The sequence below is a fragment of the Harpia harpyja genome, chromosome 17, assembly GCF_026419915.1.
Source record: "Harpia harpyja isolate bHarHar1 chromosome 17, bHarHar1 primary haplotype, whole genome shotgun sequence".
In the NCBI taxonomy this organism is placed as follows: domain Eukaryota; kingdom Metazoa; phylum Chordata; class Aves; order Accipitriformes; family Accipitridae; genus Harpia; species Harpia harpyja.
The window spans coordinates 28,647,943-28,670,651 of NC_068956.1; the positions used below are offsets into that span (position 1 = coordinate 28,647,943).

The 22,709-nt window shown below is 39.3% G+C and overlaps 1 protein-coding gene across 4 annotated transcripts in view; it reads right to left on the reverse strand.

The window, feature by feature from the left end:
• DCLK1 (doublecortin like kinase 1) overlaps positions 1 to 22,709 on the reverse strand; it is a 246,668-nt gene that overhangs the window by 40,977 nt on the left and 182,982 nt on the right. For 3 of the 4 annotated variants that reach the window (XM_052812468.1, XM_052812470.1, XM_052812469.1), the window contains 4 exons: positions 7,615 to 7,699; positions 6,173 to 6,281; positions 1,208 to 1,265; positions 349 to 468 (listed from right to left, as the gene is read on the reverse strand). In XM_052812468.1, coding sequence (XP_052668428.1) covers positions 349 to 468; positions 1,208 to 1,265; positions 6,173 to 6,281; positions 7,615 to 7,699 — 372 coding nt within the window. Of the gene's footprint in view, positions 1 to 348; positions 469 to 1,207; positions 1,266 to 6,172; positions 6,282 to 7,614; positions 7,700 to 18,117; positions 19,300 to 22,709 lie in introns of those variants that run through there. The other variant, XM_052812471.1, reaches the window with a different exon arrangement.

The window sequence follows — 22,709 nt, forward strand, 5'->3', positions numbered from 1 at the left end:
TCAATTCACCTCAAGGCAGATGCGTTTCTTTAAGATAAAACTTTTCAAAGAGAATTCTTTTCAGGAAGCAAATAAAACGTGATCTCCAAAGTACTGTCCACAGAGAACTTCTGAGTGTGGCTTACAGAAAGTTAGACAAATATTTGACATGTTTGAAAGCTATAAAAAAAAATCTGACAGTGGGTTACACATCCTTCAGTAGGGTGTTGGACAAGACTACCTTCAGAGACACCTTCCATTCGAAATTATCCTGTGATTCCATGATTTTTAGTAAGCATTAGTACCAATGAAATTTCTCAATATGGTTGAAACAATTCTTAATAAGCAGCTTGTTTACAAAATAGTCACCTTTACAAGTTCCATGACAAGGTACAACTCAGTTGGCATGTCCATCTCCTCAATCAGAAGTACAATATTGGGATGCTTCACTCGTCTTAAAATAGATACCTCGTTCTGGATCATGTGTTCCTGCCACACAAAAAAAATCTTTAATGACTATGGGTTGGTGGGAAAAAATTTCACAGTGGAAAAAGCAGAGAGAATTGGGACCTGCATGGATTTTTCAGGGCTTTTTAAAAAGGTAACAGATGTTGCCTCCAGCAATATGGAAGGAACATACCTAGAAACAACATCAGTGTGATAACTGAAAGAACAGAGAGTAGAACAGAGAAAAAGAAAGGGAGGAAAAGACATGTTTCTGATGCAGAGAAAAATTAAATACGGAAGCTTCTAAAATTTTTTCTCCGATGCAGAATCTTTTGATTTAAAAATATGATAGCATCTTCTCAGAGAACCTTTTGTTATAGATTTCAAAAGCTAACAGTCACTTGGTATAAAACTGACATAAATTTGATAAACCTTGCATACTGTTTAGACATAGTGACTGGTGGTGTTATAATTATTAGTATTATTTTTCTGTTTTCTATAACATCTGGAATTATGAAAGTTAGAAGACATAATTATGGGTATAAAGAGCAAGGGGAGTGCCCACACACAATCAACCAACTGGAGAATCAACACACACATCTAGAAAGGCAAATTGCAGCCTTTTATAGTGATATACCAAGGGTCTCCAGAGGGCAGGCAAAGGCTTCAACCAAAAAAATTCTAACACTTGCCAAGAAGAATACAGATACTGACAGCTTCCCAAACTGATCTCTCACAAAATGTTTCTTGAAAAAAAAAAAAAAGATTTTTTTGTACTTACTTTTCCTCTACATTTACTTTTTTTGATTATTTTCAGAGCATATTCTCTACCAGTTGATCTGAGGAAAGAGAAATGAAAAAATTGTATGTTCAATCACATTGAATATTTTTCTCAGTCGAGTTTATATTTGTCATTTGAGCGCAGTAGGTCTGGGCAAGAATTCTATTCAAGTATTTGTTTTGTCAAGAAATGAAGCTTGGATTTGACTGGAATTGTGAAGTCGAGCCAAATTTATTGAATACGTGTGCCTGAGAAAAAAAGCATTAAGCATTTTTTTTGAAAAATGAAGACAGTTCAATGTTTTCAAAACAAAATCACTTGATTTTTTCATTTTGTAGTGGTAGTTGTTATTTCTTCTGCAGTTTTATGTAAAAATATTATATAGTATTTACAGATCCAAATCTTTTCAAAACCAAGTTTTGTTTTCTATTATAAAAAAAAAACAACCCTATGGAAAATACTTTTATTTTTTACTTAAAATGAAAAGACATTTGTTTGCACGTCTACACTTACAACTCTTATGATAAAAAAAGTCAGTCCCTGGAATAATGTTTTATGTATTCAGTAAGTATATGATATTTAGCAGAGTTAAATATGATGTTTACAGGACAGAATATGAAAGGTTCTGGAGACAGTAAGAAATTATAGAGAATTAGTTCAGGATGAGAACACATTTCCTTTTACGTGTTTTTGTTTTGAAACCATGTAATACTTATTGCTACCACATATATACAGATATTTATTATATAGAATGCTAACAGAGACAAATAAGCTTGTAAACAAGTTAACAGTACCAACTTCCACTTCTTAATCAAGCTACAAAATGAAAAGATGGCTGGAGGGATGAAACCAAGAAGCTCCGTTCAGAAGCTCTAGTTTCACTATAAGGTTAAATAGAGAATGGGTAATATAAGAAAAAGCTCTCACCGAAACGCTTTCATTTTGTAATAAAAATCTAAACAGCTTTACAGAAGTCTATTACATTGCCCTTAGGCATAAGTTTGGTTAAAAAATAAAGAAAAAAAAAAACCTCTCAAGCATATGGGGTGATTTTTTTTCACTCTTCATTTAGCAAAACAGTTAAACTGATACATCAAACTCATATACAATAAGTTAAACAGAGAAATGAATGTGCCTAAAAGTGTGCAGTCTATCAAACAGGACATGCAAGGTCAGTCATAAACGGAAAGCACTGCATTAGGAAAACAACTGGGCATTTTCATTGTCATATTTAAGCATGGAGAATTCCTCTGGAAATGATGTACCACTAGGTATTAATTTAAGGGAAAATGGGGACTTCAGTAAAAAGAAAGAAAAAACCCAAAATATTAATTCTGTTTGAGCTCCCAGGTCAGCAGGGAGCAAAGACAGTCTGTATTAAGACATCAATTAAAAGGCTGTGCAAAGAAATCACACTGGATGATGATGCTTATGACTTGGAAAAAAAGTACAGCATGGCTGTTCAAGACTTAAGTAAAGAAAAATTAAGAACGTCTCATATCTGTACTCCCCCCCCAAAGGGGTTTAATGCTCAGGCACCAGAAATGGGCCGCACTCCACGTGGGGTGCCCCATCCTGGCGCTGCTGTTTGGTGGCTACAGTCCCAGCTCAGAGAGGGGACAGGCAGAGATACGGATGCTATTTTTGGGGAATGGAAGGAGGAGGTAGGAAAAGGAATATTAGAAATTAAGATATCTGGGGTTCAAACTCAGACACAATACAGCCTCTTTCAATAGGAGTCTCTTTCAAGCTGCTTGGTTGCCCTAGGAATGCTTCCTTTCTGTCATGAGAAAGGAAATTGATGGTTTTTGTTGGCCATGGGAGACTCCATGTACTCCAAAACACTGGGAAATCTGAGCTAGTGAGGAAATGTCAGAATTTGGAAGTATCTGAAAGTTAAAAATGAACACATATAAAAACACCACAGGACAAATTGCACATATGATGGAGCAGATATGTAACGAGCAGATGACAACTCTGACTGCTCTTTGTTTTGGTAAAAAGAAAATTAAAGCTAAGATAATGCAAATCCTTTCCCCTGAAAAGCTGCAGAACCGCAGGCTGTCAGCAGCGCGGCAACTTACACACCCGCCAAAAAATATGCACGGCCATGCCAGAAACTCACAGTGGAACGGGCATATTGCCTCTCACCTATCACTCAACCCAAACAATAAAAAGGTGCCACACAAAGTAGGAAACACGTTACAGCTGGATGAAAGTCTGGACCCACAGCAGTACCGCAGGGCACAGAGTTAGACCTCTCGTTCATAACTGGGCTCCGTGCTACGCTCCCTGGCCGTTCTAACCTATTGCAAATTTTGCAGAGATTTCCATTGCACTGGAGAAAAAAAACTACCGTCATTATTTCTGTGTGTGCATTAAATGTATTTGTGCATGTGTGTGTGCATGCCCGTGCGTTCACAGATGCACAGAAGGGGATTTAGAAGTCCTCACGTGAAAATTTCGAGGATGGTTTTTGGTTTCTATTTGCACTGTTCCTTGTCAGAGGAAAACGCCTGTGAACGCATTTGAAGCGTCAGAGTGGCTAACCAGCGCGCACGGGCTGGTCTCCACAGCTATGGAGAAGAAGTGATCGGTGAAGATGTGTAACAAGACCCGTTCCTACTTGCTTAACACCTCACGGCGCTACTCCTTTGAAGTCTAATGCACACAGGAATTGTACATCAGAAGAAAGTGGAAAAGTCCTCTGTCCCAAGTATCACCCCATCAATTCTGGCTCTGCAAATGATGGACATATCAGACTTTGAAGTGAGGTGTTTTCTGCTTAGAAAGACCGTGAAGAATGTTTTTGAAGGGGCTTTACATGCACTGGCTTTAATTTACCCTCTGAGTCTTTAGTTTCTCCTTCCACACTTGTGATGGCAAGGGTATACTGCTTTAGAAGTGGAAATGAACAGAAATAATTCTACTTTAATTTTCAAGCTCTCCCAAAGTAGTAACTCTCTTATATAAATGGGATCTATGGAATGGTATAGCTCAGAGACCCTAAGAGTGTGTATCTGGGAATACCTGAGTAATCATGCTATTTGAGCACATATTCACTAGATACGTCGTGTTATTGGATACTTCTGGGACCAGTGGGATAGACTGGAGGACAGGAAACAGTTTTCATTTAAGCTCTCGAGGATATTGTAATCAGTGTTATTTTTAGGTGTGGTGGGACCTATATTTAATTCTGTTCATGTCTTTTCTCTCAGCTTGAGAAAGAGTTGTAAAATGCACACTAGCACATTTGAACCGTCTCTCAGCACAACTGGCATTTTCAGCTGAATGACAGTGTATCAAAACCTCAACCTTTTTTACTTTGCCTTGTAATCTGTTTCTCTCAGTCACTACTCACTTCACTTTTAGCTTGCCTCCTTCTCTTTTCCTAGTTGTATGCTTTCACCCACGTTTTTCATCAGTCATGCCCCCTCCATAGGGTTTTACAGTGCCTTCTTGTTTTCATATTGTTTTGCTTTGCTTCCTTTAGGTTTCCATATTCCCCAGTTTAGCGTTCTGGGGTTTGATCTGAACAGCTACTGCCCTCCAGATGACCAGCTCCACCATGAACTCACTCTGACAGAGCTCTAAAGGCCTCACAAGAGCTTTGGCCAAGTCCCACAAGCACACTGTCAGCTGATACAAAATCCACTCTTCCCCCTTTCCCCAACAGCTGTCTTCATGGTCTCCGACTTGCCAGACTCTTTCGGATGCAGAGCGGGACCTGTCTTTTTCCAGAGAGACTCTAGTTTAAAACCAGCCAAGCTAATTTATCATCATCTGCCATGAGATCTAATCTTGACTTACTCTCTAGGGTTAATATCACATTCTTACAGGGTAAAGAGCAAAGGTTCTTTCTTTGAGCCTAAAGGTGAGGTTACAGTCTTCTGTAAGAGACTCCTCTCCAGGATATGTTAATAGGGGATATAAAACTTGTGGAATTTCATTATCAGACCTTGACGTCTCTATTGTTCTTTCTTTTGGACATCTCTAGCTCTAGCATTTTTTTGCCTTCTCTGCACTGCTACTATCTAACATGAGCAATCTTACAACCATTTCACATACAGGTACCTTCTGTCTTTTCCACCCCATATTCTCCTATTTTTAACAATACCACCAAAAAGCACCTGCAGTTCAGCTCAGAGCATTTCTGTCTTTGTTCTGTCTATTTTTTACACTCTTAATGTTGGGTAGAGCCAGTTCAAACCTGATTCATGACCTGCCTGACCAGATTTAGAAACCGACACCTGAGCTAGTCAACCTGGACACTTTCAGCAACACCGACATTTGAGGTGACTTGTGACTTCTCTGATCTGGAGTGGATGTCTAAAATCAGTCTTTACAGGTGACTGTTCACACCTCTTAACAGTAAAGGGCACTGGAGAAGTTAGATTTTGATGTCTGCAGTGCAGGCTCCTAGACTTGGATGAAGCTCGTATAATGGCATAAAGCAGGCAAGAGGAAGATAGATGCCCATTTAATTAAAGATAAGCATGGAAGAGGTTACTCCTCACTGTCAGATGGCAGAATAGATGGATCCAAAGTCAGCTCTGTGCTGACCACCACCACTACAGCAGACACAGAAAACTTCCTGACATCTTTACAGAATGCTCCTACATGCGAAATGTTTCATTGGTCTAACGTAAAGGGACAGTTGCAAGAACATACCACAAGGAAAGATGTTATTTCAGTGTAACAAGAAAGATTTAACACAAAGAACTGGTAAAGTCATGCGGAGTACAGCAGAAAAAAAACATATAAAACCCACAAAGAATTAAATTAATAGATTGTCCCTTGGACTCACTCTTTTTTTCCTATGAGAGGGCATTAGTCTAGTTTTTCCATCTGGCATTGAGATGTTACCTTATTACATGTCCTATATTCTACAAATAAAGACATGATCTAGGAAAAGCATGACATTAATGATTATTTTTACAGTAATAAGCGTATTATCCTCCTCACCTTTCTATACACTCCTTCACAATAGCAAAATTTCCATCTCCTATAGTCCTTCCGACTTTATATCGCTCTGCTATTGATGCTGGAACCTGGAAACCTTCCTCCAACACTTCTGAAAGAATCATTAGTACATTTTTATTGTTAGTGAAGGAAACACAGATGTTGCACATAACATGCATTTTAAGTCTATGGTTTAGGAGCCTGGAAACCATTCCGAGTCAGTATCTCACTTACTGTACAGTCAAACCATGCTGCTGACATTGTATATACTCAACAGGTTTCACACAGATACAATAATGAAAAATAAGACTTCTGGGGGCTCAAACATACCACCATTCGAGTGTTACATGGTTTACCATTCCCATTGCAATATGCCCCCAGGACAAAACCAAAATTGTATTTTTTTAATTATGAAAAGGCCTCTGTGATCTGCACAAGCGCAGACCAGCCTCCAAAAAGGGTTGGAACTCCTTGACACAGCATGATTAAATATATGTACCAAAGAAGTCCAACACTCAAGCGCTTATTTTATTACATCCTGTAAACTGAGACATCCATAAAACTCCTCATGTGCTAAGTGCTAGTTCTCCCCCTCCCCCAATATTAAATATTTAGTTTTTAAACAAATGTTCTCAATAATACTACTTCGCATGCAACCTGGGCACCAGATGTTTAGGTAAAATTGCATTACACAGTGTCTAAGCATAAGAAAAGTTTGTAGTTTCATGTGTTTTAGTGCTCATTCATGTACCATTATTTTTAAATGTATTTGAAATAGCGTGTTACAAATACCTAACATGCCTCTAAAAGCTGACTGTAAACTGCAGCTGATACAAACTACTATATAAAAAAATGCCTCTCAGAAATGTGACTTGAATTTACACTCTTTAAGACAGAGGGTTTAACTGTATTTTTATCTGTCCTTTGTTCCAGTGTAGTATTAAAAGCGAATGTTACGGCACAAGGAGGCTGGGGTTTGCCTGCAGTCACAGGCAGCACGACGAGTTAGTGTCAGACGGGACCATACACACACACTAACGTATACCCGCGTGTGGACTGGCAGTATTTGAGCGGACACTATCCCTCAGCCTTAGTATGGGGTGAGACTAATCACTTTTGGGTAAAGGCCCAGGACTGCAGCAGGTTCTTTAGTACCGCGACAGACGAGACAAAAAATCACTGAAATAATCCAGCCAGCGCTGCGTCACCTGCAGATCTAGCACCTTGAGCATCCTGCAACAAAACCACCTCCGAACAGGGATGTCCAGACCAAATCCGATCCAGAGTGAACCCAACTGGTGTGCTAAGACTGACGAGCCTCCTCTCGGAGAGTCATCCCGCCCGCCACGCTCCCACCGTCCCCGGCAGAAGGAATGACTCATTTCCCACACAGCTGCTGTTATCGCCACACCGACTGCTTTGAAATGTCAGCCTTCAAACGTTACCTTCTGCAGGTCCGTCGTTTTCATCCATAGAGCTGCAGACTTTGGTGGATGCTAATGAGGTAGAGGAGCCACTGTGTTGGGAGCTCTGGAAATGGAGAGACACAAACGAAAACAGATGATTTTTAAGGAGCACGAGTACCTGCAGCATGTGCGTGCTGGACACATGTCCCGGGGAGGCTTCGGTGTTCCCTATGTAAAGCATCAATTTACTTTGGTGGAGGGATATGTGGATGCTTGGGAACGAGTCCAATTTTTCCACTGAATTCACACTTTCGGTACCCCTGCGTACACGGAGCTATCCCTGACCCATCACACGCAGCAATGCGCAGCAACACTTTTATGTATGGTCTACTAGTTTCTCGCTATTCCACACACGTTTTGGCAGGGAAAACCGAGGAGCTGCATGCCCTCTGCAGGCAGGAGACTGCTTTTTCAGCCACACCGTTAACCCAGCAGGCACTAGAAGCACCAACGTCTGTTTAGACCGACGCTGGCTTTGTTACAGGCAGAATTCCTCAATTTCGCAAACCTCCTTCTGGTGAAATCCTCCCCAGTTGTGGTCTAGAAGGGACAAATCACCATGGTACTATATGGAGAAAATAAAATGTCAGGGTGAAAAATGTTTGCTTTCTTGGAAAAGCATTTGATTGGGTATAGCTCACTTGAGGCATGAGTCCGGACCTCGTTTTCAAGTACCTGTACAGCAAGTGTCTACATTTGCCTGTACAGTTAATGGGGAGAGGATGGTATCTCTATAGTCTCTAGAAGGAGGCTCGTAGCCACCCAGCTTGGATGCCAAAAGAGTAGCAGGCAGGATCTCAGAAGGGAAGCCTTCCAAAGCACCCGTCGGTGTTACGTATGGACTCCGGGCATGTACTTCAAGAAGACTGCTTCATCACGCATCTAGATGGACGAACCCACACAGACATATGAGATGGCCTGGATTTCACCCAAAACATCTATCCTGTGCTGCGTAACGATTGTACAAACATATCTTCAGGATTCTCCCGTCATCAGAGGAAATCAGGAGAAGCTAACGGTGCAACAGTGGCCCTTTAAACTCACAGCAAAACTGAGCATTTCCTCAGGTCCTCGTGTTGCAACGTAAGTGAGAACCGTTCAGACGATTTCCAGAACGAAAACTTTCTGGGGTTCACATAGTTCGCACGCTGAAAGGTTACGAAGCGCTGCAGTATTTCCTCACCTCCTTCAATCTATATATCACATAAATTGCAGGCTGTACTGCATGCAACTAACACTATCAGTTCCTGATCTGCGTTTGCAAGGTATCTAGATGCCCGCAATAAGGGTGCCAATCCACTTTACAAATTTAATACAGCTTCTTTGGAATGATCTCTCTCCTCTGCCACCGCAGAGCACAGCCAGCAACTGAATAACTAACAATGCAGCAGTTGGGATTTTTGCAGAGTACGGAGCCAGGGAGAAGGCAGTCAGCAGACTTAAAAGCTGGCCAGGATGCTGAGTTCATTTGAACAGACTAACTTTTAATTTCTCCCACAATAGATTAAGGTCAGATGATTTAGACAAAGGCTGAACTTGGCCTATTTTTCACTAAATAATCCTGCGAGCTTGCACATCCCATCTACCAAGAGATTCTTTGCCTTTTTTTCCTTTTAATCAACCCCAGCTCATTCTTTTCATCCATCCAAGCATTTCTTCTGAGCTTTGACTAGAATTAAAAATTGCATTAATCAGTTTTTGGAATACTTTTGCTGCCTCTTGACAACAGAAGTGAGCACTGACTGATCTTATGCAGTTTGCTAAGATATTGCTGCCCTTGTTTCAAGATTAGGATGTGTTTATGTATGTGCTATTCCTGTGCTAAACGCTGCAGGACGTCTCAGTAAAACTTACCTCTGGTTCGTTTCTGAACAAGGGAGCAGATGAGGATCAAGGTAACAGGAAAATGCTAGGAGTTCTCATGCCTGGAGAAGTCACTCTCAAAGCCTATTTTTATACACATGTAATGAGAGAATTGTTTCCTTTACACTCCTGCTTGTAAAATAAGCAGAAAAACATGTTTTCTCTACTCATTCTCCTGCGTCTGTTTGTTTTCCTAGACCAGGCATCCAATTTCTTACTTCCCGCTCCACAGTATTTTCTTAAAGGAATTACAATTTAAATACGTTTAATATTTGTTACAGATGCAACCAGGAATGAATCTTTACGACATTTCAGGTGTACAACACAAAAAGGTTAGTGCTAGCTTTTCAATAGATTATCAAGCAGCTACTTTATTCAGTTTTTTAAATTTTAAATAGTGAGATTACACTTTTCAGCAGATGTTAGGTCAAGACTGCCGACTACACACCGCTGCAGCTTTCTTCAGCAGTCTGACAGTCCCTTTACGGAGTTTCGCACCCATTGTTCTCATTTGTGAGAATGGGAGAAGTGAAAATTGAGACCTAACTCGGTGGACACATATTCTCAGAATAGGTGCCTAGAGGGACTCAAATTTCTGTTTGGGAACCGAATTTCTCAAGGACCCTCAAGACAAGGTTTAACTGAGAACTGTGACCGCTCAGTCCTTCCAAAATTAGATTTCTTCGAGGGCCCATTTCAGCAAAGCGCTACAGCAAGTGCTTCACTTTAAATACAAACAATCTTAATGGCCTACACACGACTGAAATTAAATTCACTCCTAAATATCTGTCTTAGGTATAGCTCCCTAAATATGTATTTAGCCAAGGTTTAGCTAAACAAACAGAAAAAAAAGTGGCCTGTAGAAAATTTAAAGGAAATAAAACATCGATATGAGATCGATTTTTAAGTGCCCCCATTTCTTTTCTTACTGACACTGTGTAAGGATGGGAAGGCTAAGATGATATTCACAACTGAAGAAGAACTAAAGTGATGCCTTAGTAGCATATACTGTACCAAAGGTCTGCAAACAAAGCATACAGCCCCTTCAGTGCGATCTGCGGGCAAAGCACCAGCGTGGGAGCAGAAGCAGAGCTCACCAGTGACAAGGAAGCAGTAGCTAAGACGACATTTGCTAAAAATACATACCGAGATTTTTAAAACTTTAAAATTTTTAAATCAGTTGAAAAATATGAAGAAAACACACACTTTTCATTACCTTTGCTGAACCCGTCCTATTAACACAACAGATTAAAAAGAAATCAGGAACTGTACATTTGCACATATTCACCAAGTCTGCTGACGGACCCCCTTTCACAATTAAAGAAACGTTACTAGGTAAACACGACACAAATATTTTCGTCTTTATTCAGTCCTCTGGAACAACATGCAGGCATTTATTTATTTCTCTTTACTTCAGCTAGAAGGACATTCTGGTTATTTAGACTTTAATTAGCTCGTTGTTCTCACAAGCTGAAAGCCCTCCGGGTCCAGCAATCCTTGTGGGTCTCGGCGTTCCTTCCAGTTGGCTTGCCAATCGCGAGGCATTCTGTCGTGCACACTGTTGCTCTCACAGCTGTGGACTCCATCAGGGATATTGCAGATGGGGAGGAGGGGGAAAAACAAACTCTAAGCAAGGGTATAATCTCTTCAACACACAGACCTTAATGCAATTAGCTGTTTTAATTTTAAGAGATGCTGAGGTGCTTGAAATGTCATCACTTTTACACAGATTTAAAGGGGTCCAGTTGCACAGGTTGCCAGCACATGGCCATTTTTATGGCACACCTCCATAAAAGCGATGGCATAAAAAAATCAGGGCTTTGGTGTAAGGACTTCAGATCCTATTCAGGTTTATATAACAGATGGCCAGCACACCACACATCTCATTGATGTGAACGGAAACATTAGTGCTATAGAGTTTCATCCATGTCTCACTGGGAGATTTATTTAGCAACTGTTTTGTAAATAGTTTCTATCTCAGTGGAAATTGTGCTATGTCCATGAAAAAAAGGCAGTAAAATAAATATTACTGTAATTCCTCTCTCCCCATACTCACCTTTGCCCTAAATTAATCTTAAAAAGCCCCCTCCAACTAAAGAGCAGGAATTATTCTTGGGGACCACCAGTACCAGCAGTTATGAAAAGAAACAAGTATGACTAGGAAGTTTGTTAATGCAATTCAGATTCCTGAATCTTAAACCCCAAATACTGCATTATATTTTCCAAACCTCTCAAAACCTTTATTAGCGCATATGGAGGCTGCAAAGTCTCTCAACAATAGATGCCTTTGTATTTTCCTAGCATGAAGGAAGCATCTGGATGAAATGTGAGTAACAGAAATGCACACAGGTGTAACGCTAAGTTTGGATCTCATGCAGAGTTCTGCTCTTTTAGAAACAGGCTTAATGAAGCAAAGATTAAAATTAGTAAACAAAGTGTGAATTCAGGAAGGAGGCTCAGGATAAGGGAATTATTAATGTCTTTAAATGATGCCTCCAAAGATTTCCGCTATACTGAAGAATTCTACAGAATTTTAAAAACATACAAAAAGCTATGTGTGTCAGTAATATGTGTAAGATGAAGTTCAACTCAGCAAGGATAAATAGCATTAAACCCCAAACTAAACAGTTAAGCAACCACGCTCACCTCTTTTGGAGCCCATACTAGCGTTCAGGCTGGTTATAAATAACCTTTGCAAGGTAGCCGCCATGAATTCCTGACATAGTCAGCTCCTTAGCCTAAAGATCATCACAGTTAATGGTAAAATAAAGACAACAGTCCAGTGTAGGCATTAGCTCTGAAGGACTCTGAATTCCTGTAAGATGTAACAGTGTTAAGCAAGAAATAAGCGAGTCAATACAACAAAATGGTACATCTCCAGAGAACAAAAGGTAAAGCAGAGGACAGCTGGTTTAAAACAGTAAAATAATATATTTTGATGCAATTTTTAAGAAGGCAAACTCATTTTTTTATTTTTCAATTTAGAGAGAAGCAAAGGGTTACACTGAAACGCCCTCTCCCAACTCTATCCAGCCAAAAATGGTTTTGATTTTCTTTTGTTTAATCGCTTACATTTTTTGGCCCAGCCAGCTGAGATGGGGAAAAAAGTTTTCATGTCAACAGTACAGAGCTGGCAAAAAATTACTTCATGGAGAAACATCAAATCCAAAATCTTCATGCCGAAAGAATGGAAGCCAATGGAATTCAATGTATAGAAAGAGAAATGATGCAATTGTTTTCTTTTCAAATTCAGACACTGCACTAAACTGACACATAAGATCCAAATTTATTTATAAACTGCTTCATCTGGAAAGGAACAATAAAAAATGTATGCGAACCTGCTTCTTATCCACAGTTCTACATCCTGCCCTGTCTTGTTAGACACTTGACTTAAGAGAGGCCCTACATACATAGGGAAATGGTATTTTTTGGTTCATTTATGCAATTCAGGACTTATACAGCTTGGTGAAGAGCTAAGATCAAACAACAAGCAATAATCTGGTGTAGTCATTCAGGAACTTGTGTTGGTTTTCTTCTTTGAGGGACAGAGGGACAAGTGGGAGGGTTTGCAAGGAAATGGAGCTGACAGACTGAAGTTACATTTTCAAGCTGAAGAACTTTGTTTTATTAGGAACCTCTTATTAAGCTGCAGCATCGACTGCTTATACACTCATTTGATTTGTGTAACAACGTCATTCTGAAAGACCAGCATAGTTTCCTATATGGTTTTTAACAGTAAACTTAAATCTAACCTCCGCTAGCTCCTAACAGCTGCTTCCAAAGCTGAGCCATAATTCAGACTGTAGGCTCACTCAACCTTTGGCATCCTCCAGAAAAGATTGATGATCTAAAAAAAAAAAAAGTATCAGATTCATGGTATCGGAAGTTGACCTGTCATTACCGTATCCATACTGTGGTTAACATAAAAAGTTACACGTGCGGTGAAGCAATGTGAAAGTTTCCTTTTTCCTTTTCTAAAGTTATACACAAGTAAAATTTTCCACTCAACTACAGAATAAAAATTGAAAGGCCATCAAAGGAGGTTCTTATTTCTTCCACCTAATTAAGGGCACAGCACAATCACCACTTTTATGTTGAATCTATTTGAGTTATATTTTAAAAGCTCTCCTGGTATTCTTAACTGTTACTTGGTAGAGACAGAAACCTCCATTATTTTTTTTCTACTCTTCCTCATTTCTATAATACTGTTTCCTTTCTATGTCTGCACACCTTTTTTAGGCAGACCTATTTACTAGCAACCAAGAGAGTTTCAAAACTAGAACTTTTATCAGGCCCACAGATCCCTCTAGGAGAGTGTCTGAACATCAGCTGAAGCATCAGACTGGCAGATGACATGTCAGAAACTAACATCTCTCTTCCCCCACCCCCGCCCAACACAAAATAAAATTAGCCTATAGATATGTATTTTTAAAGAGTGGAAAGACATATCAAGAAAACAAGGTACTTATTTTAAAACACCGTGGGTATGTTTCAGTACTCTTAGTGTTCCACAGGCATATTTTCCTAATACTTGTCTTACGAGGGGTGCTGCTGCAGCTGAGTTGTCAGCAGGGAGCCGGTACCTTGCTTTGGATAGTCTACTAACCTCCCACTTCAGACTTCAAGTCTATCCCGTTGCGTGCACACAAACTTACCCATAAGCAATTCAAGGCAGGTATATATACTGTCTCCAAAAGACCCGTTAGAAACCAAATTCTTCCTTGAAGGATCTTTTGCCTCCACACACTAGAGCCCAAAGTTCACTATTTAAAAAGGCACTGAATGCATCCACTATTTAAAGGAACCCATTAGGACGCATGAATCCCATATGCTTGTACTAAATGAACTGTGAGATGGACAATGCTGATCCAAAACGAACAAGCGATACCAACTGCAAGTATTTTTTTAAAGCCTGTTAATCATGTTTCCAAAATAAACTCACTGAACAGTGTGTATTTTTTAAATATATTTATTACATCGCTTACAATAATCTACAGTAATGTTAAATCTAGCAAAACAACAAATTGCAACCAGGATGACATGGTCAAATATGAAACACAAGTACAACACAGTATGATGAAACAATGGCACAAAAATGAAGGTGATTTTCTTCAGCTGATTATATGAAATAAAACATTCATCGGCATTTATTTTTGCAAGTTTTACATTTTTTGTTGATAAATCAACAGCTTTCTTTTTTGGTTTCCTGCATCACATTAATACAAAAATGGTATATTTTAAAAAGCAAATATCCAAGAACTTTTCTTTAAAAAAAATAATTGTATGCATAACTTTGTAAAATCTTAAACTTATGTTGTAAATGTGCCAATATTTACAATATCATAGTGCAACTAACAAAATGAAGAGGCCTTAGCACAAACATCGTTAGCTCCTCTTTCACTAGTGTCCAAATTCCAAAACACTGTATTGCAGGGCAAACCACAAACTAATTACCTCATATAACATCAGACAACAAGTACACGCTGAATACAGTACAGCTTTTTTCATACTTCACTGCTGAGGGTTAATTTAAGCAAATTTGAATATAACCAACATGCGCAAATACGGACACAAAAACGCATACAAAGATGTACGTGTGCACTGCGTGTGTGTTAACCCTTCGCTAACGAGTGCGTACACGACACACGTATCTACATACCCATGGCCTTCCGCGGGGCGTCAGGGCGCTCGGCCAGCCTGAGATCAGGTGCGGGCTGGAAGAGGCAAACCGAGCCAGCCGAAAGGTGCTACGACAGCGAACTCGGCCCAGAACAGCCTCTGCTCTGCTCGGCCAGCCCTGCTTTCGGAGCGGAGGAGTCTCCGGGGGGGGCGGCGCGCCCATTTCCAAAAAGCGGGACAAGCGCTCGCCGGCTTTGCTCTGCGTGAAAAGCTGCTGCTGGCTGCGTGACACAAGGTTATTTCTCTATTGACCACTCACAGTTACAAGCTCTCGTCCCGTCACTAACAGATAAACTGGAAGTGAAGATTAAATAAAGAACAATCTTGTATTTGGTTGCATACCATTAACTGGGTACAAGAAAAAGCACAGACAGCATTAATCTAAGTATTCATCAAGTGACGAGGTAATTTAGCACCACAAAGATCTTCTGTTTGCTCGTTTCGCTACTGCTTTTGACAAAACGGTAAACTTGGGTTGATCAGATGTTCTTTTCTGTATTCCTGTTAATTCATTTTAACATTTAGAGTTGGAGGACATTTTTTCTAACATATTGCACTATAAAGTTCACATCGCAGTGTGAAGTATGAAACTGTAAAAGGAAACGCTATTATTTATTTCAATTGTTACGCCATACAATCTCAACCCAGGTGTTCTTCAAGGCTGGTTAACATTATGTATCCTTTCTCACAATATACGTTTATAGCCACAATATTAAAGCCCCAGAATTTTCATTTTACAGCCATATATGCCCTGTGAAAATGCTTTAAAGGGAAAAATAACTAAATATAATGTGCTGTCACTGAATTATTCTACGAATTGAAAAGCAATTTTCACATTGGATAACGAATGTTAAAGATTTTACTGATTTCAGCAAAAGAACTTCTTATATTGCATGACTTAATACACTGCAGAACAGTGCAGGTCAAGAGGAGACACAAGTCGGAACATGTCAAAATAAACCCATTTCAAATTCATGATTAATGCTTTGTCTGTGTCTATGTATTTGTGCATAAGGCCCTATCCTTCCCACCCTGAAGTCAATCGTGGTTTTGCCACTAACTTCAAACTGAGCAGAACTTAGCCCTTGTTTGTACATGAGATCTCTTAAAATTGTAGAGACTTCCTTGGGGGAGCTGCTCAGCAAGTACAGGTGGGTGCAGCTCCGCTGACTCTACGAGAGCTGTAGTGAATCCCACCAGATGAACATCCTCCCAGCAACACATTTTCCCCACATATTTGTTTAAAGCCACAAATGTGACGTAACTGTGCATGGGTTTCAAAGCCATTAATCTATGTGTCTGTGTGTATAAATATAAACATACACATTCTGTGCTTCACATGTGAACTGTTTGTTGCATAAAAGAAGAAGAAAAGAGATTAAAAAAACCCCAGAAAGTTGTAGAAAGCATTAGGGAAATAATCACAAATATTCATAAAGCTCAAAGGGAAGCAGAGCATTCACAAACTATACAAGACTCTTTAGCTACATCATAATCACCTTAGAGTAGGCACAAATAATGCAGCATACAGAGAACTAGAAGAGGTTCAAACACTATAAAGTTGCTTAAGCTATTTCATTATTTAATGCAGTCAGTGAAATCTAGGGACAAACTAAAACCTGTGCTGTTGCAAGCAGAACTACAGCATCAAGAAACACAATTTCAGTTTCACCCATAAACTGAAACCTTCTGGTCTTGCTTAAAAGAAGCATTTCATTTCTGCTCATGTATAATGGGAATTACATTCCACACAAAAGGGATCTCAAAGTCCATAAACAGTGTACCTTTTCAATCTCTAAGGGACTTTCATTCCTTAAATGAAATATTAATGATACATATTGCCCCTGAATAGCCCCTTAATACAAGTCATATGCTGAAATGATTAAATGTTATGGACTAGCATATTCTTTGAAACAGTCTTGATGGAGAACTCACTATGATAACAATTACTGATATAGGGTCCATTTTTCTTTTCCACAGCTAAGCAAAGCCATGGGATTCAGGTTTGCTGGCAATCTGTGCTCCCTGCGCAGAACAAACATTCTTAATAAACTGCCTTAAGCAGCAGTAGCCTATACGGGAGAGGGGAGAAAAAATAAAATTCCTGGAATTTATTTTCTTTACAGGAAAAAACAATTTTCAAAACATCAGTATGCATTTTGTTCAGTCTGGTGGAGCTGTCTGAATTTTTGGAAACTGATCCCAATGCACCTTTACATAATACGCATTTCTTGGGATTAAGTAATACATTTTACAAAGACATTCCCTCGTAACAGGCAAAAATGCACGTAACTTCACAGCTGCAAACTTTTTCAGTAGAACAGGACAGCCGTAGGATTGGGGTATGTTTGGGGACTGTTCCTATCCCTGGGAACAGTTTTAGATCTGAAGTCTGAAGCAGGAATGACAAAACATGCATTTCAAAAGGGAATGACCTGACTGCTTCAGCAAACCTGCCAGATCAATGACTTTCTCTCCAGGTGATACTGGAACCAAGTATTGAAAACAGAGAAGGTAAGTTTTGTATTCTGCTGCCCTTTTACTTCTTTTTGCAAATATCCTCCATAAAGAAAATGAAATCGATACAGTGAAGCTATAACATCACATGCCAACATTTTCCAGCTGCTGAATTTTATTATGGACAGATCAATGTAAAGGAATTATTTCACTACATTTAGAAGTCAGCATGAGGCAGCTAAACATTTTCTGCTATTAAGTCAATTTTCCTGATTTCAAAATATATTAAATCATCACTAGTGTAGCTCAAAAATATAATCTCTATAGATTTTTGTTGAGGATCAGAATCACACTAATTTCTAATTCTTAAATCATTATTTTCTGAGATACTGAAAGGAAAGATATAAGACAGTAAAAGCGTGTGATCGCTACACTATGGGCTTAAATACAACATAAATTTTAAAGCAATATGCAACATACGTAAACTAAAGTAGACTAAGGTTCTCACAATAAAGCAGCAGAAAACAAATAGAATTAGTAGATATTTGTTAAGCAACTGGTTATAATGCATGACCTACTTTAACACTAAAGGAGTTTTGCATATTCATGCTGTACAAAATGACCACCTCTAGAAATTATGAAAACAGAGAAATTAGGTCAATAGGAGGATGATTTACAGTACCACCATTTCTGTAGGCTTTCATTTTAAAATGCATACAATGTCTTATTACAGCAAATAAAAAATGATGTTCCTGTACTTAAGTGAAAATAACCACTCGTTTCTCAGGCAAAATGTGTTTTTCCAAAAGGTGCCATCATACATGTGTCAGACAACGCTGCTAGCCAGCAGGCCCCCGTATTTCCTCATTTAGAAATCTGTCCATATTTACTTGCAACACACGGGTGATCAGTATAACAGCGTGTGCCAGGTAAAACGTTCACATTGCCTGTGAACACGCTTCTGTTTACGGTCATCAGATGGTAATGCAGTGAAGAGAACTTGAACACTGCTTTGAAAGCATTTACTTTTTGTCCTGTGACCACACAGGATTTCTCCATTTTCTTTTCATTTAGATAAAAAGACTAAACTTAGAGCGTTCTAAATGTGCGTGTCGGGATCAGACAGCGTGATGCAAGCAGTTTAATATGGCAGGGTTTTAATTTTCTGCTTTTTACCTGTTCGTTGGTAAAAGCAAAGTATTCATTAACTGCTCATACCAAAATGAATAAAGATACCGATGGTAAAAACAGAACATATAATCAGTACCTTAGATGATAAAAAGAGCACTATTCGTAATTGTGCCCAGTATGGATTTGTGCGTTATATTCACCTTATCCAATCTTCGTTCCTTAAAGCGTGCACAATGCTGTTTTGTATTTGATGGACATTTTCAATGGCTCATTCATTACAAATTCTTGCATTAAAATGCAGTGGTAAAGCCAAAAATACCCCCACACACTAGAATTAATTTGGCCCCATGTTTTTAATATCAAATATGCAAAACTCTTTTGTGCGATTCACTATTACTGTAAATTAGCAGCTATTCTCTTTAAAAATGTTAAACCTTCACCAAATCACAAACCATAAACATTGTTCCATTTTCTCTTTTACACTGAGTCTCCTACTGAATCCATATCATCCGAAGAGAGTGGGCGATACAGGTCCTGTAAGATGAAGTGCAGTATACATTTGTTTATTGTGTTTGATTTGTTGCACTGCAACTGTCTTATATTCTTTTTGTTACCGTGGACCAGAAGATATTGTTTAACATAAAATATACATATTCTATGTACTCAGGTTTTTGGCTTAATGTCATACAATTATTTTTTAATCAACAAATAGATGGTTAGTAAATAAAGCTGGAGTTTCAATGTACAACATATTCTAAGAGGCAATTTTTTTGTTTTTATTCTTTCCTATTAAACACTATTAAAACAATATATGTCTGCTCTGGAGACCCTCCTAGTTTTTTGGAAACTTGGCAATATGAATTTAACCTTAAAGGGAAAACGTTGCCCTTTTTGCTGTTCCACAGACAGCAGCAGGAAAGTAAGCGCTTACCTTACCTAAGGTAATCACAACTTGCCACCCGCTGGTGATACAGCACAGATCCGGCAACATTTGAGCCCCAGAGCGCTGCCACTGAATACTGCCGTTACCTACATTGTACTGACAACGGTATGTCTTTTCCCCAGTTTTTCTGCGTCTGTGGGTATGTGTAAAAACTCGGCACGTAACATCCCCCCGTCGCCGGCTCTTTCCGACGGTAGCCGAGCAACCAGCTCATGACAGCAGAGGGAGAGTCTGAGCGCAGGGATCCGCTTCGTCTTTCCAACGCCCGCTCCGACGGATCAGACAGCCCTCCAATGCCAGAGGTGTTGGGGGACGACACGGTGCCCTGCCCGACCTACGCAGCGCAACAGTCCTCGCCAAGACACACGACAGCGCTGAACGAGAGGAGGTTCAGCCAAGAGCGGCGGTGGAGGACGGAGAACTCTCTCCTTTGGGTGAATTACGCACAGCCGACGGTTTCGAGGGGCACCGACTCGGCAGGGGCCCCGCACACCCCATAGCCAAGCTCTGATACCTTTAAGGCGTTTGGGGGGGAACCTTCAAGTATAAAACGTATTTACGAAATACAACAAAACAACTACAAGACAAAATACGAGAACACGTGAGAATAGGAAGGCTGATGGAGCTAGCTTAGGGCTGACCTTGGTTTGGGGTTCTTTTTAATCGCAGGAAGGTAACCGAGACAAAAAAATAAACACGTCTAAAAGCTATACTATAAAACAAGGACTACCTAAAGTGAATGCTTTACAAATTGCAAATTTACACAGGTCTCAGTAATCTATGCAGGTTTATGTTTTACTTGCGCGCATGATATAAAGGGGATTTAAGTCCCTTAAAGGGGTTTTTCATTCCCTAGAATGCTTATTCTGCATGTATTCTGCCAACGGGCGTGTGTACGTACGGTAGCAGACATGTTAGACGGGCAGAGTGAATATCAGATCATTATCAGATCAATGCATTTCTATTTTGTTGTGAACAATCTAGACAAAAGAAGAATTTTAAACAGACAAGATCATCTCATTCCAAATACTAACTAGTCAGTTAATTATTAAAATTTCTTTTGAGCATATACAGTTTGGGAATTTCTAATATAGAGAACAGAAAAAAATTCTTGTGATTTGCTAGGGAGGGGAACACCACAAAGTTTTGAATAGTATCTTCCAGGTGACTGCTCACTCCTACGCATATAAAAAATATGCATTCCAAACTTACAAAGAAGATACTTGTGAGAACTCACTTTTAACATTTAGGAAATACTTTTGTGTTTATTTTAATAACTTGTGGTTGTTTTAAAGCAAAAACATGCACAAGATTTCAGGGTCACATTCTCTGTGTTTTCATATACTTTTAAACACTTGAAACTTTTTTAAAGTTTTCCTTTCTGCAAAAATTTTCCTTGCCTATAATTAGCCGAAGAGCTGTATTTTGGAAAAAATATGAGGAGAATCTATTTATTATTTTGCATAGATTAATAAAAGGACAAAACTTGCTGAATGAATAAGAATTCTTGGCCACACACAACTCAAAAAATCCTTATATGCATAGAATTCAACTGCTTTGATTAGTCAAGAGGTACCTTAAATCTCATTTTTTATTATGCTATAGGTTGTAGTCTCTAGGGCAGTAGAAAAAACATTTAAAATAACGGCCAGCAACAGAAAATCAGGGATAAAGTGTCCACCTTAATTGAAGTAATGACTATGATTACAAGACAGTGGGAAAATAAGCTCATAAACTATTATAAAGGCTACTTAAATAAAATGGGGGGGTTGCTATTATGTATATTTGTTGTTATGATTGCCATGTCACCTTTTCTGAGTCTGCGTCATTAACTGTACTCTGTTGTGGTAGGAACTATATGCATGTGCAACACAGTAACTCTCTACTTCAACTGCTATAAATCTGAATTTCAGATGTTTTAGTCCTCTTTGGAAATACACAATTAAGTACATACCAATTTAAAGACAAGAATCTTAATTTCCTATTTAAGAATAAATATAAAGAAAGAATTAAACTAAGAATTAAACTAAAGAAAGCATAACTACAGTACACAGCCTGCAAGTTAAAATACTCAGAAGGTAACAATTGGTTGATAGTTAGCCCAGACAGCTGATAAATGGTCCCTAGTTCACTTTCAAGTCCTTGTATTACACCCATGAAATTAATCTTTCAAATCTTTACTTTCCTCAAATACAGATTGAATTTCACCCAAGATTATAAAAATATAACTTTCACTGATTTCTGAATTTCTGGAAACAACTCAGCCACATACATATGCAAGTGAGAAAGGATAAGACTTTATCTTTTTATGTTCTGGCTTTTGAGGGTACAAAATTTTGTCTGTAGGGTTGCAAGAATACTGTTTTCATGAGTATGTAACACAGCAGCATTTTTGGCTTTATTTACATCAACGGAAAGCCTTCCATCAAAGGCCAGAGTTTCTTTTTTTTAAAAAGGTGAGTGAAGAAATGTCAGTAAGAAAGATGATTGATCCCTATTTTAAGTTGCCTAATGCACTCCAGAATTAGAAGGAATATTTTCTTTGGAAAGTTCTACCATCTCTACTATTTTTACAGCTCTTTATTATTCACAGGGAGAAATCCCTCAGTTTGCAGAAGTACCCTGCTTTTTGTGCCTCTGAATTCAAAAGCATGACTTCCTCTCACCTGTACTTCCCAGGAAAAGCACTGGCAGCCTGCCCAGACCCCTCAGCATTTTGACGTACCAAGCCTACAACTCCCTCATAGCGCTCGGATGGGGATGCTGCAGAGCTGACTGACCAGTTACACCAAGGGGCATCGGGCTATGCTAGAGTCGACGTTCCCTCTTGCCTTCCAGATCCAGTGCGGACCACTGGCATCCCATCTACCCGGTGGCACGAGAGAACAGGCACTCCTCTAACTGCAACCGCACAGAGAGAGGGGCAGAGAAAAAACGAATTACACAGCTGAGCTGGCATTCCCAGGACCCAGCGCCTTATTTCGGTTCTAAGAGCAGTAGC